The sequence below is a fragment of the Zingiber officinale genome, chromosome 1A, assembly GCF_018446385.1.
Source record: "Zingiber officinale cultivar Zhangliang chromosome 1A, Zo_v1.1, whole genome shotgun sequence".
In the NCBI taxonomy this organism is placed as follows: domain Eukaryota; kingdom Viridiplantae; phylum Streptophyta; class Magnoliopsida; order Zingiberales; family Zingiberaceae; genus Zingiber; species Zingiber officinale.
In genome coordinates, this window is record NC_055987.1 from 192,640,547 (window position 1) to 192,659,030 (window position 18,484).

General features: G+C 38.2%; 3 protein-coding genes and 1 pseudogene across 3 annotated transcripts; 1 reads left to right on the plus strand and 3 right to left on the minus strand.

Annotated features, from left to right (window-relative positions):
- Nucleotides 1–956: 956 nt before the first annotated feature.
- On the plus strand, nucleotides 957–1,887 carry LOC122008928 (annotated as a pseudogene).
- Nucleotides 1,888–2,159: 272 nt separating this feature from the next.
- On the minus strand, nucleotides 2,160–2,841 carry LOC122013900 (photosystem II core complex proteins psbY, chloroplastic-like). The gene has a single exon (XM_042570116.1). The coding sequence runs from the start codon at nucleotides 2,768–2,770 to the stop codon at nucleotides 2,216–2,218; it is 555 nt and encodes a 184-aa protein (XP_042426050.1). The 5' UTR covers nucleotides 2,771–2,841; the 3' UTR covers nucleotides 2,160–2,215.
- A 1,299-nt stretch (nucleotides 2,842–4,140) lies between these two features.
- Nucleotides 4,141–10,147, minus strand: LOC122038951 (E3 ubiquitin-protein ligase RGLG2-like). Its single transcript, XM_042598930.1, has 11 exons — nucleotides 9,738–10,147; nucleotides 6,783–6,867; nucleotides 6,551–6,691; nucleotides 6,357–6,470; nucleotides 6,174–6,271; nucleotides 5,646–5,725; nucleotides 5,376–5,481; nucleotides 5,177–5,304; nucleotides 4,889–5,078; nucleotides 4,707–4,763; nucleotides 4,141–4,409 (listed from the first exon to the last, which is right to left on the minus strand). Exons 1-11 carry the CDS (start codon nucleotides 10,056–10,058, stop codon nucleotides 4,329–4,331), a joined length of 1,401 nt encoding a protein of 466 aa, XP_042454864.1. The 5' UTR covers nucleotides 10,059–10,147; the 3' UTR covers nucleotides 4,141–4,328.
- Nucleotides 10,148–16,932: 6,785 nt separating this feature from the next.
- LOC122038952 lies at nucleotides 16,933–18,081 on the minus strand. The gene is made up of 2 exons (XM_042598931.1): nucleotides 17,559–18,081; nucleotides 16,933–17,351 (listed from the first exon to the last, which is right to left on the minus strand). The coding sequence occupies exons 1-2, from the start codon at nucleotides 18,064–18,066 to the stop codon at nucleotides 17,272–17,274; spliced, it is 588 nt and encodes a 195-aa protein (XP_042454865.1). The 5' UTR covers nucleotides 18,067–18,081; the 3' UTR covers nucleotides 16,933–17,271.
- Between the last annotated feature and the right edge of the window lie 403 nt (nucleotides 18,082–18,484).

Consider the following 18,484-nt stretch of genomic DNA (forward strand, 5'->3'; position numbering starts at 1 on the left):
AACACGATCTATTTGATTTGATTGATGGATTCAACACCTAATTTTAATGAATTAAAAAGGGTAGTAGTTTTGAATCGTGATCTTCAACCAATTTTGTGCTTCAATATAATACTCGGACTAAGCACTATAGCTTGTTTCTGATACTCAGCAGCTTGATCGGACCAAGCCTCTGCAATTTCAGAATCACCTTGTAGAATGGCGTATTCTCCTCGGTCGGAATAGGTAACTCCTTCCCTTCGAACCGTACTTGAGAGTTTCCTACCTCATATGGCTCAACAATCAATTCTTTTTACTTGTGCCCCGTCTTAATCTACCTTATGTTAATATGTTAATTGAATTAAATTTGTCATATTGTCATAAAAGTATCCCATTTTTGTTGGGTTATCTTTTCTCTCACCTTCAGAGGAATGAAGTATGGATTGATCCTATATCCTTTATATAATAGTGTTAAAACATAGTGTTAGAATTTTCTGAAAGGTAACTATCTCAATTGCATATATGGAATTTATATAATATAGATATAGAATTTTTGAAAAAGACTTTCCTCCCTAATATCCTAATATAATATAAGAAAAAAAAACTTACGATCTTTGGGATATGATGCTACACCGCTGCTCAATACCTTAGTGGATCAACTCTATTATATAATTTGATTCTTAACTTTTATCCTGTATCACGGGATAAATAAGCAAAGTAGTTCTTAACTCTATCAACCAAATAGTTTGTTAATTGATCTTTACGGTGCTTTCTCTATCAATTCAATCCTTTATCCATGGAGTATATAGGCTTTATCTATTTCTTTTTAATTTTGATTCTCGTGAAATCTCTTTACTTGCTACAACTGATAAAAACCGTTGCTTTAGACGACGCATATGTAGAAAACCTATTTCATTCTAGTATTTACTAGTTAATTGGATCTTTTTTCCTTCTTTCTATAGTAGAGATAGTTGCACGTAATGACATATCACGGCCATATTATTAAAAGCTTGTGGTAAGAATGAGTTTCGTTTCAGTGCTCGGAAATAATATTCCAAAGCCCTTGTATGCTCTCTGTTGCTTATGTGTATAAGTCCTATGCTATAGAGTATATAACTTCAATCATAGGGATCAATTTCTGGGAGCATATGGACTTATTCGAATCAATATGGAATTATTATTCCACGCTCATTCCATATTTTCTCCTTGGTTGGTAATAATAGAAACTATTCAAATAATCTATGCAGCTTCGACCTCTCTCGGTCAATGGAATTTGAAAAAGAGAATATCCTATTCTTCTGTATTTCACATGGGTGTTACAATTATAGGAATTGGTTCCATAATTGGAATCGGGCATTTTACAAATACTCTCTCATAGATTTATTGATGCTGCATTTTTTTTCTTGACGGGAACGACTTGTGATAGAATGGGTCTTGTTTATCTCGACGAAATTTTTGTGGGGGGCCAATGCCAAAAATTTTTTACCATGTTCAGTAGTTTTTCAATGGCTTCTCTTGCATTGCCGGGAATGAGTGGTTTTGTTGCAGAATCATTAATTTTTTTTTGGAATAATTACTAGTAATTTTATGTCAAAAATACTAATTACTTTTGTAATGGCAATAGGAATGATATTAACTCCTATTTATTTATTATCTATGTTACGTCAATGTTCTATAGATACAAGTTATTTCATGTTACAAATTCTAATTTTTTTGATTCTGGATCACGAGAACTATTTGTTTCAATATGTATCTTTTTACTTATACTAGCTAGGGACTAGTATTTATCCCGATTTCATTCTCTTGTTATCAGTTGATAGGGTACAAGCTATACTATGCGAACATTCAACTAATTTCGTATTAATTTTATATAATTTTTTTATTATTTTCAAATAAATTCAGGTAATTTAGTGTTAATCAAAATAATTGATTTTTAATTTAATTTTAGTAAAATTTTAATTTAATTAGTTAATATGAAATTAATTTTTGATTAATTAAATTAATTTATAGATAGAATTAATTAAATGCTCATCCTTAGTCATGTTAATTTTTTTTTCAATTTTTATTAATGTTGGAAGTCTCTTAATATATTTGTATTGTCTTAAATGATCACGGAAGGGATCATATTGTTTGAAGTAGGAAAAAACAAAAGAGAGAGAAGAAAGTGATGAATTTGGGCAGTATGAACAAACACACGTTTTAATTATTAAACCTACAATTGCAAATATAAGCTGACAGATTACTCAGATCGCATCCGATTGAGCTGGTTCAACGCCGGCTGCAAGATGTTATACAAGACCCACGCAAGCGCCGGTGCCACCACAAACAGCAGGAGCAGCCCTCTGTTATCTCCGGCCGCCGCATCGGCGATCGTCGCCACGTCACCCGCCGAGGCGCTGAGCGGCGCCGCCATCATCCCCGCGGCGGCGGCGGCGCTGATACCGAGCCCGACGACCACCCCCTTATCGCTCCTCATCCGGTTGAACTGGTTGAGCGCCGGCGGTAGGATGTTGTAGAGCACCCAGGCGAGGGCGGGCACGATGGGGAGCAGCAGCGCGAGGCCCCGGTTGTCGCTGCTCTCCGCCAGATCGGCCAGCCGTTGGGCGGCGAAGGCGGCGTCGGAGAGGCTCAGGGAGGAGAAGACGGCGCCGGCGATGATGGAAGCCGTCGGTGGTGCGGTGATGGTGGGGAGTGGGATGGAGACGGGCTTGCTGCGGATGGTAGGCTTGATGCGGGAGGCGGTGGCCATGGTTTGGGGCTTGACAAGCGACATGGTGGCAATGGTGGCGGCCATGAGAAACAGAACAAACTCCTCCTCTTCCTCCTCCTCTTCTTCTTTAGTCGCGTGGGCAGTTTGAAGCAAGTGAGAGTTTATAATTAAAGGATGTGATAGAGGTTCTCTTCTTATCCTCTTGGGGCGATATGGACCTCATGTTACCTACCTTCACCACTGCTCCTTATCAATAAAGTTCTTTTCTTTCTTGAGGTTTTGACCGAGGTCTTTTTTTAATTTATTCTAATAATAAAAAATAGTAATTCGGTGCATAAAGTTCTCGTTGTGTGAGGTCTCGGAAAAAAAAAAATCATTGTACATAATTTTATCTTACTTTTTATAAGAGTTTGTTTTCAGGATTTAAACTCGTGATTTTTTAATCACATGACAATTAGGGATGTAATCGATCCGAGTCGAGTCGAGCCGAACTCTTGGATGTTTGAGTTTGGCTCGTATATAATCGAGCCAAGCTCGAGCTTTATTTAACGAATATATTCATGGCTCACGAGCTTATTCGAGCTTTTATCGAACCTAAACGAACTTAATAAATATAAATTATAAATTTAAATATTCATTAAAAATTAAATTATATATTTTTAAAAAATTATAATATTGTTGTTAAAATTTATAATTTTATTCTAATAAATAAATTTAATATATTTGTCTGTTTTTCATAAGTAGAGTGTAAAATCTATAAATTCAATATCAAAATTATTATTTTTTTATTTAAAAATTGATTTATGAGCTTAACAACATGTTCACGAGCTAACGAGTCGAATATTGTAAAGTTTAAGCTTGGTTTTATTATCTTAACGAACCTCATTAAACGAGCTCAAACGAACTTTTATTGAATCGAACTTCGAATAACTCACAAATGACTTGACTCATTTACACCCCTAATGACAATAATTTTATCGTTACACCAAGACTCTCCTTCTCATTTATTCTAATAACCGATAAAAAATTTATTTGAGACCTAATCAATCACTCTCAAAGTTAATTTGCCTAACAAGATAGGTGTTTTTTTTTAATAAAAAAACAATAGTCTCCGTTGAGGCAAATTGGGTCGGGGGTAGGTAATCTAGACGACGATGCGGCCAGGTGCATTATATGGGTGGAGGAGATGAACACTCCAGAAACAGGGTAACAAATATCTAAATCCCAAATGTGTAAACGAACCCCGAGCATTGACAAAGCAAATTAATATTTTAAAACTACATCTAACGTAAAATTAATTCTTTAGATAGTTTAATGAATCGTAAAGCTTATAAAATTATTTTCTTAAAGATTCGAATCAATTTTATAGAATTCGACGCATGATCCGTTCATGATATGAGATGCCACATGGCTCTCTTGGTTGCAAGCGAGCTATGCAGAGTGAGATGATCGACTTGAACGAAAAATCGAGGACTAGCTAGGTTCTATGTACAGAAGCTTAAATCAGTGCCACCAAGAATAGATTACAGTACTTTTGAATCTAAGAAAGAACTAAATAGGCCAGAAGGAAAGAGTTCGATTTATGGAATGATCATTATCTTGCGCTCTGGTTGCGGCATGGAGTGTCTGAAACAATGCCGCCTCAGTAGAGCTTTATTCGGGTAGTGATTTGAGTCCGGCAGATCGGGCACGTCTCAAGACTAGGACCACACTCGCAGCACGTCTGGTAGGAGACAAAATTGGAGCAAGAACATGTCAATTGTATCAAAAAGTTTCCATGTTTGATCAGTAAAAAAATACAGTGATAACTTCCAAAATGTATCATCTCTCTAAAGTGCAAAATGGATCTTAGAACCGGATTATAGCATAATTCAGTACAAACAATAAGTTAATAGAAAATCAAAGCATAGGATAGATTCTGATACTAATCCAACTGAAAATGTTAGTAGCTCAAGATATTCTGAAATATTACGACTACCGCAGAGCAAAACTAAAATCAGACAGTTAATGGAAATTTCACCTGGTGCCCACAACCAAAAGCCATATCTTTCGGATTTGTAAGGCAAATTGGACAAAGCTGCAAAAGGGAATGAAGTAATTTTGTAAGCAGCAGGGAGTAGAAACAGCAGAGAATCACAGTGAACAATAACAAGATAGTATATCACACAATATGAAGTGCATACAAGGAATGAGAGAGCGTACATGATTATCGTAAGAAGAACTTGGTGCAGAAGGAGTTGCATTAGAAACAGTTGAGGTCTCGTAGCTCGAGTATGTAGGTTCAGTCCGCTTGAAACTGGTTGATTTAAAACTGTTTGAACCGACAGAGGCTGCATACCCTCCAATTGGTGGAGGAAGAGGGACCCTTTCTGGTGACTTTGCAGTCCGACGACTGTTCAAGACCAATAAGATAGAAGAGAACATGGTTCGGCAATATGTAGTTCTGTACTATGAGTAGGAAGAAAACTGAAAGACACTTCAAATCTGTACCCTAAAATTCCGAGTTCAAGTGTTGCTTTATATTGTGAAGGTATTTCCATCAGTGCTCCAAGAGCAAATAGGCTCTCTTTTCTAGCTTCAGGCATGTTCTTTGACATTATCTCGGTAAAATTTACAAACTAGGGAAAAATACAGCTTAAGATAAAATAACCTAGTGTAAATTTATAAGAGGGCATACAACAATGTTTACCTGGAAATTGTCAAAGGCTCGTTCAGGAATGTTATCATCAAATTCTTTCATCATGTCCCAAGGGCCATCTCCAACTCCAACTAGAATTATTGACAAAGGAAAATCACTGAAACCAAAGAATCCAGATATATAAGTTAGGAGTTATCCCTTTCCATCTCTTCCATACTGCTCAATCGTACTTGTACTAACCAACATCACTAAAACATATCAAAAATCATATTTGGATTTTGGAGTGCTATATAGTTGCAAATTTTGAAGTGCAAATTTTACCTAGCTTTCACAATAGCCTCAACGGTCTTTTGTTCTTGGGAACTCAATTGTCCAAATTCAGTGTCCACGCTCCTTGTAACCTGCGTTGACATTTCCCATTAAAAAAAATACATATGATTGTGAAGCGAACTACAGCAAACAAAGGATTTATAAGAAAGAGAAGTGTAGAGAATAGCTTGTCATGGCAGCAACAAGAAATACGGAGAAAATAGAGAAGACGATGGATTCTTTTTCTAAAACTAAGAAAGTATATCATAAGTATTCATCAGAGATGCATGTGATATTAAGCAAGAATTAGCATAAGAGAAAGAATTTGCACAATATTAGTGAGAAAGGAGATAAATAGCCCATGGGTAGAGCCAGAACAAGACACAAAAGTTCCAGAGCTGACAAAAAGGACTCTTCAAACTTGATGTCCAATTCATCGCAATGCCATTGACTCCATTTTGTTTCTAGGCATCTGTATCTGGATAGAATCAACCACCCAAATTTCCATGAAAACAATGACATACACTACAGAAAGTATACCTGTCCATCAGCAATTATCAATAGAACATGGTACTGCCCTCCGCTCTCTTCCACAATGGTCACTGCCATTTCAATAATTGGAGCAAATGAGGTGGGACCTGGAGTAAATTAAGGTGGAAGTTTAATCAACCCAGAATAAATTGTCCGGCAATTACATCAGAAATAGTAATGTAGCATAATTACCAGCTAATTTCAATTTTGGAACAAGTTCTTTATAACGATCTAGAGCCTCCGAAAAGCCATTACATGGTCTCTCATCAGGATAGAAACTAAATATATCCTGGTCATGAGTTGATGCTGAAATCATAAAAGTATTTAGTATCACAGCGGGGAAAAGAGAATTGCTTTTAAAAGCACCTCAAATCAGATAAACTTACAGTCTCCAAACCCAAAGCATGGGATCAAGTTGTCCTCATCGAATGCTGATAAGGTTTGTCCAATAATAGAGATTGCTTGCTCATATGGGTTTGGAGAATCACTAATATGATGCAAACTGCGACCTCTAAATGACCGTTTACCTGATTATCAAATGATATCTTATGTCAGCATAGTTGATTTCAATTTGTAGCAAATAAGTAATAAAGGACAATGTCCCAGGCAAAAAATAACCAGTCCACTCATTGCTCTTTGTGAAATCAATCCCGACAATAAGATTTGATGACTCAAGACCTGCTTGTGAAAGAGCTTCAGTAACCTGAAAATTGGAATTTTCAAACTATTTAAGTAGAGAGAAAAGAATAGAAAACATGCTGAAACAAAATCTGTCACAGATACAACTAATATCTGTTAACTCATCATCCAAAAGCTATTGTAACTTAAGCTATTACATATCACTTCTCAGAGAAAATTAAGCGTCCTGTTACTCATTGAATGGGGAGGCATCAAGAGTCATTCAGTCACTGTCAAAAGTTACTACCCTGCTAACAGGATATATAGTATGAGCATAAAATGCACAATAGAACAAAGTGATTGACTGTAAAGAATGATAGATGGCTATTTAGATTGTCAAGGTGTGGTGCTGGTAATTGGAAAGAAATCTTTGACACAGATGAAAGAAAATGAAGGAGGGAACATTTAAATTCTCACAAATACTGAAGCTTGAAGACAGGTCATTTGTCGCATGTGTTCAGAAAAGCACCAAGAAGCCCAAAGCTTTGAATAAAATCAATACCATGATGTAAGAACTTGGTACGGTGTTGAGATTCAAGGCTTTAACAAAAGAATTAGAAGTCCCTTAACAGCAAGGGTTTCTTCAATGATCTAGATCATACAGGAAATCCTAGCTGCTGGCTAAATTTTTAACAACAATATGAAAATGTCCCAACATTTGTTGAAAGTAATGGCGGGTTAATACCAAATAGCAAATTTGTCATTGTAAAGTTAAATGTGCTAATCACTAGGGACAGAGTATGTCAAAAACTAAAGACAGAGTATGTGTAAGTACTTGGGTAAGTTTTGATATGGTCAACTAGGTTAAGTTAGGTCCTATTGGGTTTAATCCTTGTGTCTAAGTGTGCAGGAACTTAGGAACAAGAAGTCAAGCGGAAGACACGGTGGACGAGAAGGATGGCACGAGGAGTGAACCGACGGGCTCGGTGTATCCGAAGGACGAGAAGCTATGAAAAAGTACGCCGGTGGAGCGAGAAGGATGCACGCAGCGTTTTCAAGGGACGAGAAACCGGAGCGGAAGACTGCTCGAGGACAAGGCCGGAGTTGAGTTCGAGTGAGCCCAACTTTGGATGGTCGGAGAATCACCCAACTGACCAGAGTGGAAGATCAGACAAGTCAACACAGTGTTGACTTGTCCAAACGCCCGGAGTCTAGGTGCCCGGAGAGGGTTCGGGCGCTCGGACCACCTGGGATCAAAACAGGTGCCTTGTCGAGGAGCTATTGTTGCTGATGACATTGGGATCCACGTCAGTAGCACTCCGAGCACTCGGAGAGGGTCCAGGCGCCCGAACAAGGATAAAGTGTTATCTTTACACCGTTGAGTAGCCATTGCAAGTAGATAAAGCGCACAACAGGGGGCACCCAGAGAGGGTCCAAGCGTCCGGAGATGACACGTCAGCAAACGACTATTTTTGACTAGTGGGCTTTAAATAGAGCCCCGATTTGTTTGCTATTTTTGACTAGTGGGCTTTAAATTGAGCCCCGGTCTTTTTCATTTAGAACAACATTTTCTATACTTTTATTTCCATACTCTGTACTTTCTTTTCTATTCTTCAACGTGTGTACGAGGCTTCTTCACCTCCAAGGATTCACTCATTGAAGGAGATCGTAGTGAGCTTTCATTGTCTCAGAGTAGCAATCTTCCGATTGCAAACCAAGTAAACCTGGTTGTCTCGTATTTTCTTTTTATTTCGTTCTAATTTAATTAAGTGTTTGTCTAACTCTAGTTGAAAGATCAAGAAGGGTATTTTTGTAATTTCAGGGCAATTCATCTCCCTCTTACCGGCTCCACATGCACCAACAGTATGTAGTACAATCACTAGGTCATAAGGTAGTTTGGTTTCATAGAAGTGCCTCATGATAAATAGAACAGGAAATTGCTACATCAATCTTAAATCTATCTCTTGAAGTTCTCTAATCAAGTGACTTACTAGTCGGATTCTCCATTAGCAATTTCCTCAATCATTACATACACCTTTTTTGTTCATTTAAGTTTTAATGTAAATAGTGTTAACAACTCCATTATTACAATTATTAGGTTTCCATCTTACATGCATTACAAGTTTTGTATATTTCTATATACCCATTACCATGTTAATTCAAGTAAGAACGTATGTAGGACTCACTGCTCAAATGTAAATAACGATATATTTTCCACAATCCTTGTTTCTTATAAATAGTAGATGGCACACTTGATTTTAGTTCTTTCTTCCTAATGCTCCTTCTCCTAATGATCTTGAGTAGTGTTAGAGATGTGCAATAGTAATGATTAGTCCTTTATAACTTTGGTCAATTTGATTAGGGGAAACCCTTTTTGATTGCAAAGAAAAAGAATTCGAATAATGAGCCTCTAAAACCTGATAGAAACATTAACATGCTTGCTTATTCCACGAGAACTAGATACTATATATAAATTGAATAGATTTTATTCAATAAGGGAAGGATTTTACAACGCCAATATTTGTAAACCACAAAAAAATTACAAATTTTTTATACAGGAACAATTTGTAGTGGCATTTTCCAACATCCAGTTTCAGTATGATATTCAGTCGCTGAAGTGATCCTTTCTCAAGGCTGGTCAATTATGAACTCTTGGAATTCAGCCAAATTGTTTTCACATAAAAGCGAGGAAGGTAAAAAGGGAGGAAATGAACTCAAAAGATGAGACATGTTGAACGTTTATAGTTATATAGATGACTAGCGTAAAATTCAGTTGTTCAGAAAGTAAAGATCTGCTAATTAAGCCACAAACTAAAGCTATCCTAATTAGTTTCAAAGATTATTCAAACTTCTTCACAATCTAAATACATGAAAGAAATCTACCAGCTTAAACACTCAACAATTGTAGCTAATAAACTAAGCTTTCCGTAGATCTTCACAGAAATCAAAATTTACCTCCGCAAGTGAGTTATATTGGTCGCTTATCCTCGAATACCTCCGATCCAGCCTCGGCTTCGCGGAAGTCTGCAGCTCCGATGGTTGCGGCAGCTGTCGCGTACGGGTAGCGGCGGCGGTCCGGTGCAAAGGAGGAGCCGGGTTGTCGTTGTAGCTCTGCTCCCATGAAGGCGGCGGCGGCGGCGCTGGCTGAGTCTCAGAATATACGTCGTGGGCCGGAAAGCTGTTCTGCCCCCAAGCGTAGGGTTGCTCCCTCGAGAAGCTCCGTTCCGGGAACGATCTGTCGCTGCTGCTCCGGGATCTCGAGCTCCCAATGCCCATCAGGCTTGCAACACCATTAACTACGACGGCGCCTACGAGGAGGAGGGATCGGAGATGCAAACTTTGCAAGAGGATGATTGATGCAGACGAGCTTGTCTTTAACTACTAACCTTTTCTAAGGAGGCAAATGATATTTCAGGAAATACGATTCCCTAAATATAAAAGGAGAAATTTCATCCTAAATATCTCTTTTCTAAAATGCCCTCTCTAATATCTTTAATTACTTTATTGAATATCCTTTGTCCTTATCTAATTAATCTTCTTAATTTAATTTAATTTGGAAATAATCCAATTCACTCTTTCATTACCCCTTTTAAATTGACATTTTCTAAAAATTTATAATATATATATATATATATATATATATATATATATATATATATATATATATATGTATAATTAAATTAAATTAAGAAGATTGATTAGATAAGGACAAAGGAGGAGTGATAATTTATAATTAATCTGAGTAAAATGTAAAAAAAAAAAAGAGAAACTTTTAGCAAAAGCAACTATTTTAAGGGGGAGAACTATGAATAGTGACCTCCTTTATAATTATAATAATAATAATAATAATAATAATAATCATAATCATAATCATAATAATAATATTTAGAAAAGTTTGTGTACATAATAAATGAGATGGCCTTAGTTTATAAATGAAAATAATAATCTTAATTAATTAATTTAAAAGATATAAAGGATAAAAGGAATATAATAATGCACAGACTGGATCAATCATGTGTTTGTTTTATTATTTTTATTTATTTTATTTTATTTCTTGTTCATCTAAATAAGTTTTATAGTTCCTTTACACATCAAAGTTATTTGGTCGTTTTATTAAATGACACTCCATCTATTTAATTTACATCAAATCTCGTCTTTCCTTTCTTTGCAAGTTTCTTTCAAGATTAGAAAATAAATTTACTCTTAAATTAATTTGGGCCATAATTTTTCAAGAGAAAGATTTAATATGCAAGTTCCTTACAATATGAAAAACATCAACCTACTTTTTTTTTTTCCTTCTATAATGTAGAGTTTTAATTGTTGACAAAGGCTAAAAGCCCTAGGAGTGACCCGCTACTCTAAAATTACTTAGTTAATATTGTTAACAAGATTCAAGAACTTGATATTTATAATTAATTATTATTCTATTTGTACAACTTTATGCAAGACTCGATATTTATAATTTAAAATGTTCACTTTGTCATTTACAATTATCTCTTTTTTTATAATACCATTTGAATTTATATCTTCTTTTACCAAGTAAAGAAAGGATAAATGTCTTAAAAATCTAAAAATATTTTAATTATTTGAAAGTTCCAGGTAAAACTTTGAAAAGATGATTGTTTTTAGAGTGAAATGAAAATTTGCATTTTCCACTTAATTAGGATATGCATATATTAAAGGTTGCCCATGGGAGAGAATATTGGGAAAGAGATATGAATATTTAGGGGCCCTCCTTCATTTTTTTTTTATTTTTGATGAAAAAAAAAGTTTGCTCATACTTTAGTGCAGTGCAGTGATTCCATGATCCTTTTTTTATTTTTATATATAATGATTTGGAGAAAAGGACAAATAATTCTCAAGAATCTCAATCCGATCTCAAATAATATAGGTAAATAAATAAATAAATTTAGGTTCAGCAACTTTTGTGATTTTCAATTTTATAGAAGAAATAAGCAGTAAAATATTTATAAAATGTGAACGAATCTCAAATCAATGCAAGGTCCAAGGTCTCCTGTATTACAAGAGGCTTATTCCACTATTAAAATTTAGGGTGAATTATATTTTATCCTCTTATGTTTGGTTAAAGTACAAAATGACTCTCGTAGTTTCAAAAGTAACAAAAATAAGTTCTTCAGATTTAGTTAAAGTAATAAAAAAAAACTCTTGACTGATCGACGATAGTAGTCAACCGACAAAGATAAGAAAAAGAAATATATACCGTTACGTTTCAGCTGGAAAAAAGTAAAAAATTATCTGCAACAGTTGAAAATTAACTAAAATAAAAAATTACTGCAGCTTGAGAGTGTCATTTCACTGACTGGTTTGGAGCATAAGACGAAGAGAACAAATTTTAAAATAGATACATTTCTGTAAAGAATTTGTAATCAAAGATATTTTGACTTTGTGGATTTAAGATTTACACAATCGATCAGTGGAATGACTCTCTCAAGTTACAATAATTTTTTACTTTAGTTAATTTTTAGCTGCTTTAGATAATTTTTTACTTTTTTCCCCGCTGAAACATAAGGGTATATATGTTCTTTTCTTATCTTTGTCGGTTGACTAGTATCGTCGACTAGTCAAGAGGCTTTGTTTTTGTTACTTTAGCTAAATTTCAAGGGTTTTTTTTTACTTTTGAAATCACAAGGATCATTTTATACTTTAATCAAATCTCAGACGATAAAATATAATTCGCCCTAAAATTTAACTATCAAATCACTTGATAATAAATTTATTGTTGCGCGAAAGCACTCTGTAATTATTTGTTATTATCTATTAAAAATTTATTTTGAAGCACAATAGTGCATCCAACTGTTGGCCAGCCTGATGGAACTTGTTCCAAAAACATGAACAGGATAATGAAAAGGAAAAATAAAGAAAAGATGTCGTCGTCAGAAACCAGGAGAGTATCAAGATCAAAAAGGATATATACAAAGCGCCCCACCTAATTATTAGCTGTATATGGCACAAGGGAATTTTCAGAAGAAATTCAAAGCTGTTTTGTTGGGAAATCTGTTCCATTTTGTGACGTTTTTGGAAGGGAGATCAATCCGACTGTTGTCAACTCTTCTTGCAACAATGCTGAAGATCTATAGATATAAGCAAATCTCGCATAATAAGCTCTTAAGGAACCAAAAACTCCCTTTTGACTACAAATCTGATCAGCTAGTAAGCTCCATAATAATCATTACAAGTATTCTCAAGTTAGCAAATGCATACATGATGAGAGTGCAAGCACATTGGATTGAATGGCCTAGTCACTCAATGAATCTCCACATCAAGGAGATCCTATTAAACACAGACAATGGAATATATCAAAATAAAGTTCTCAAACAATCCTACTCGTCTTTGCTCATTGCACTACTATACACACGTTGAAGTCATCAATCTTGTGTGATAAAAGAAAACAGAGATGCAAACAGCTATTTGCAATAAATAGCATATGAACAATGAAGTCCATGCACTAGATTAGCATTTTGACTATTCAGTAACCAGCTTCACAAAAGAGAACAAGGACATCAAAGCCATTAATGGATATGTTTTGGCATACTAAAAGCCACATGCTTCCTGTAATCAATGTGATTGATAAATACCTGGAGAATTAATGGGCCTCTAAGTTATGCTGGAAATTGACCAAGCCCCATTCTGATAGGATAGCCTAACAAGCCACTGCTTTTCACAATTTTACATGGTGAAGTAGCAAGACAGATATAGAAATGACAGATTGCAAGGTCACCGCATCCAGAAGTCAAGTCGCCAGTTATCCAATCCATCAGTATCATTTCTACAAAATGGATGAACGAACGCTTTAACAGAATCAATTGTTAGATAAAATAATTTGGCGGAGATATTTGGGAATTTGTAAAATTTAAATTATACGAAATTAAATTAAATTTATCTATCGAGATGATCTGAGTTGATAATTTCAAGCTATCAACAGAGGTTGGTTTTTACCAATTATTGTCCGTGGAGTAGCTGAGCAGCAGAGTGTTTGCGCAGTAAAGTCCGAGCGACTGAGTCTGACCGGTCGAGATTGAGCGTCCGAGTGTCGAGGTTGCTAAGTTCCCCATGAACTGCTTGTCTTGAGTGAATTTTTCGAAATTGTGGAGCAGCTTATTGTTGCAGCACACATGTCTGATGGCTCCAGTATCGATCCACCATTGCCGCGGGTTTGAACCGACCAGGTTTAATTCCGAGACTACTGCGCAGAGGTCACCCATTTCTGGTCCATCATTTAAGTTGGTCTCCTGCTTTTTCTTCAGCTTTTTGCATTCTGAAGATTTGTGATCCACTCGGTCACAATTGAAACACTTTCCAGAGAACTTCTTTTTACTGATGCCTCCTCTGAGTCCCATTTTGGAAGACTTGGGGTTCTTCCGTTTTGAGTTTTGACCGTGCTCGACCACGTTGACTTTCACAGTAGCATGAGAGAACAACTTTCTCTCTGAACTCTTGTTGTCTTCTTCGATGTGAAGCCTAACAATGAGTTCTTCCACATTCATCTCCTTCCGTTTGTGCTTCAGGTAATTTTTGAAGTTCTTCCAGCCAGGAGGTAGTTTCTCAATGATAGCAACCACCTGGAAGGTTTCACTCAGAATCATCTCTTCTGAGTGGATCTAGTGCAAGATCACTTGAAGCTCCTGGACTTGGTTGATCACTGTCTTGGAGTCAATCATCTTGTAGTCCAGGAATCGACCCACAATATTAATGAACTTCTTGGTCCCTGCATCTTCTGTCTTGTACTTCTCGTCCATGGACTTTCATAACTTCTTATCCGTTCTCTTTATGCAGTTGGCAAGACAGGATGTAGTTTCGGCAAAGGAACTCAGAATGAGTTTATGCCTCCACTGCACTAATGGTCTGCTCATCAACATCCTCAGTATTCTTGGGAGGGTCCTTGGTCAAGAACCGAGCCAGATTGAGTGTGGTCAAGTAGAAGATCATCTTCTGTTGCCATCTCTTGAAGTTCAATCCACTAAACTTCTCTGACTTTTCTCCATGATTGATTGACATAATTTCAATCGAGGCGAAAGGGGCCTTTATGTGTTGAATCTATTGCACCTCAACATTCTATCCTGTGTCTATCTTAACAGAATCAAGTCCATTTCAAGATTGTTAGACAAAACAATTTGTTGGTCCCTTTAGAGGTCGGCAAGAGGGGAGGGGTGAATTGCCCTACAAAAATAAATCTAACCTTTCTCAGATTTTCAACTAATTAGTAAACACTTGTAATCATAAAAAGAAGAGACTAATTAAAGAAATCAGACACAGAGGGTTTACTTGGTTTGCAATCAGAATATTGCTAATCTAAAGAAAAGACGACGCACTATCTGATGATCTCCTCTGGGCAGAGTAGCATCTTACAGCATTGACAGCACAAACAAAAAAGTAAAGCACAGAGAAATTGATTACAAGTTGAATGATTAAGCTATGCAGATCAGTGCTATATTTATAGTACTGGTCAGGGCGCCCCGAAGGAGTTCCGGGCCCCCTGGGGGGATAAAATTTTATCCCCCAACGTTCAGATCGAGTTTGACTCGATCTGGTCAATATCTTTGGCCCCCGCCGCTCGGAAGGGTTCCGGGCGCCCCCGGCTGTTTCGAGCGCCCGGAGCCCTATAGTCAACAGTAGTTGACTTTTTTCCTTCTCCGGTTCAACTCGTCTCGGTCCGGATCTTTTCGCTCCGGCTCCGCTAGCTTGGGTGATCTCGGCCATCCGGAATAGGGCTCACCCGAACCCAAGTTTCGGCCTTTTCCTTGAGCAACCTTCCTTCATAGTTTCTCGTCCCTCGAACGTCGCGTACATTCTTCTCGTCCACCGGTGTACTCTTCCGCAGTCACCTCGTCCCTCGGACGCACCGAGCCCATCGGCTCTCTCCCCGTGCCGTCCTTCTCGTTAGCCGCGTCTTCCGCTCGACTTCCTGTGTTCTTAAGCTCCTACACACTTAGACACAAGGGTTAGACATAACATAACCTAACTTAACTTGTTTGATCACAACAAAACACCTTAGGGTTCCAACACAATCTGCTGGAGATATTTGGGACTTTGTTGAATTTAAATTACACGAAATTAAATTTAACTTATCTGTCGAGATGACTTGAGCTGATAATCTCATACTACCAACAGAGGCTGATTTTTGCCAATTACTATCCGCGGAGTGGCTGAGCAAGCAGAGCGTCTGCATAGCAAAGTTCGAGCGGCCGAGACTGAGTGTAGACAAGATAGTGCGGTTGAGCAAATGGAGAGTTCGACCCGACAGAGCAGCTGAGCAAGCTGAGCGTCTGGAGAGTTAGGCTGACCGAGTAGTCAGGCCGACCAGGCATAGTTGTCGAGCGAGCGAGCGAGCTGTAAGTCCTCCGGGCAAAAAGGCTGAGCGAGTGATGCGAGCGGTCGGGCGAGCAGAGAGATCGAATGGTCGAGTGAGTTGGAGTTTGTCCGGGCAGAGAGGCCGAGCAAGCGAGTGAGTGATGCAAGCGATCGGGCGAGCAGAGAGACCGAGTGGTCGAGTGAGTTGGAGGTTGTCCGGGTAGAGAGGCCGAGTGGTCGAGTGAGTTGGAGGTTGTCTGGGGCAGAGAGGCCGATTGAGTGAGTAAGTGATGTGAGCGGTTGGGTGAGCAGATAGACCGAGCGAACGTGCGGTCACGCAAGCGAAGCAGCCAAGTGGTCGGTTAGGTAGCGCAACAGGGTGACTGAATGAGCGAAATGACGGTCGAACGGGTCAAAGTTGAACTTGAGACTAGCCGGGTGTAAAGGCTGGCCGGGCGAATGAAACAACCAGGCAAGTGAGCCTTTGACCGAGCGAATCGATCGGGCAAGACGATGCGTAGAACTTGACTGGGAGTACGCACTAAGTGAACCGAGACCTGCGATGAATGTAATTTTCTTGAAATAGATTCATCCCACTGCCGACTATGCTTCGTTACTCGACAAGTTATTTCACTCGACCATTTTGATTCTACATTTGCGCACGCAAGTCATGCTTACACACAAATCAACATGATTCAAACGTAAGAGAGAGTCTCTCCTCATATTATCAAAACATGCGAATCAATATAAACCAATCAATTTATTTTGAAACTTTCAATGTAGGACTAAAATCCCATTGATAAAGAACCTCCATGCCTCTTTCACTTCATCTCTATTCATATATCCAACATCAACTTCTAGTATTATTTCCATTTCTTGTTACATCAATCATTATTGACAATCTAACCTTCCATACAAAACAAACAAACAAACAAACAAATATCCTCTCTTTAAGAACCTGTACTACTATAAGCTGTTCGTCTGATCCAAGACATCAGGACGTCAATATTCAGCATTTAAGTCTTCTAGGCTTCATGTCATCTTCTATGATGCCTCAGTTTTCATTGTGGTGTATTTCCGAGGTGAGTTCGCTCCTCTCATAACCATAGCATCAGGTAGTATCCAATCGACCAATCAATCGACATTGTTTCAATCACCCTAAGAACTCAAAATGCAATATTTAATTGCACAATCTGATTGTGCAAGCCACAGCCTGGGCCCAATACTTCAGCCGTGCTTTAACATCATCCGGATCATCTCCTGGAAACAACACAAGCGAAAGATGAATCAGATAATGCACAATTGTGACTCAAATTGTTAGATGACAACTTTTCTGTAGGAGCTAGTGTTCACAAATCGCACAATTTTTTTATTTTTTATTTTTAAAATTTGGTCGATTTTCTAGGACGAAAAGCAAATCCCTATACGACGATAAAAACAAGTTCTTTTAGACAAATTTCATTTTACCTGGGCAAGAGATCTTCCAGTTGGCGATGGGAGGCGACGGCGGCGTCGGGCACAGATCGACTGATTCACCCGAAGAAGAGCGATCAAGCGACCCTTTCTGCTTCTCGTCCAAGAATCTCTGTCTCATCGAGTAGCAAAGCTCCAGCGCTGGGAGCGTGCTGCAGAGATCTGGAATCACCTCATAGCTGAACCCGAACCCTAGGTCGAGGCAACCTTTGAGATCTTCCAGATCCTCATCCGTCAGGCTTTTCGTCCTCCCGACACCATTCTTTCCCTCCTCTCCACCGTCCTCCGCGTCGATGTACCCTTCGAGCATCACCTCGCCGCTCTTCCGCGGCCACGACTCTTCTACCCATCTTCCTCTCCACAGGATCACCTCCTCCTCCTCCACCGCCACCACCTTCGGCTCCTCGTCTTCTCGCCTCTCCTCGGAGAAGTCCGCTTCAAAGCAGCTGCTTCCCATCTCGCTAATCTCCATCTCGTCCCTGTCTTGTGCTGCCACGACCATTTATTGGCCCTTTTAATGGAAAGGTTGCCGTGTGTCTTTCCTACCTGTTAGCTAAATTTTAAGTTTGCACCCTAACATTTAACTATTTTATCGTACGCTGAAAGGTTTCCGTTTGTCTATCCTCAATCTTTTAAATTAATAAAATTTGAGAAGCAAAATGATAATTTGTCTGATGTTATGCATACAGGAAGATGACAGATGGCATGAGCTGTCATTTAGACCACAAAAATTAAGATGATCAATTGTTTATTTCACTTTCCCTTCTACCCTCTCATTCCATTGGCCAGCCGTGCGGGTGCCGCGACCGAAGATGAATTGTCTAACGACGTACTAAACTTTGGCACCCGTGTCGCGTGTCGGGTCAGCAACTCATTTGCGCCAGAAGCATCCAGACGCGTGGCGTGTGGGTCACGTCGGC

Excerpts from the sequence above, each read along its gene's own strand:
- LOC122013900 (XM_042570116.1), bottom strand. The coding sequence starts at position 2,770 with ATGGCCGCCACCATTGCCACCATGTCGCTTGTCAAGCCCCAAACCATG.
- LOC122038951 (XM_042598930.1), bottom strand. The coding sequence starts at position 10,058 with ATGGGCATTGGGAGCTCGAGATCCCGGAGCAGCAGCGACAGATCGTTC. Across the intron at positions 6,272-6,356 it reads TCCAAAATTGAAATTAGCTG|GTCCCACCTCATTTGCTCCA; the intron begins GTAATTATGCTA and ends AATTTACTCCAG. Across the intron at positions 4,764-4,888 it reads GTTCTTCTTACGATAATCAT|CTTTGTCCAATTTGCCTTAC; the intron begins GTACGCTCTCTC and ends TCCCTTTTGCAG.
- LOC122038952 (XM_042598931.1), bottom strand. The coding sequence starts at position 18,066 with ATGGTCGTGGCAGCACAAGACAGGGACGAGATGGAGATTAGCGAGATG. Across the intron at positions 17,352-17,558 it reads CTGGAAGATCTCTTGCCCAG|GAGATGATCCGGATGATGTT; the intron begins GTAAAATGAAAT and ends TGTTGTTTCCAG.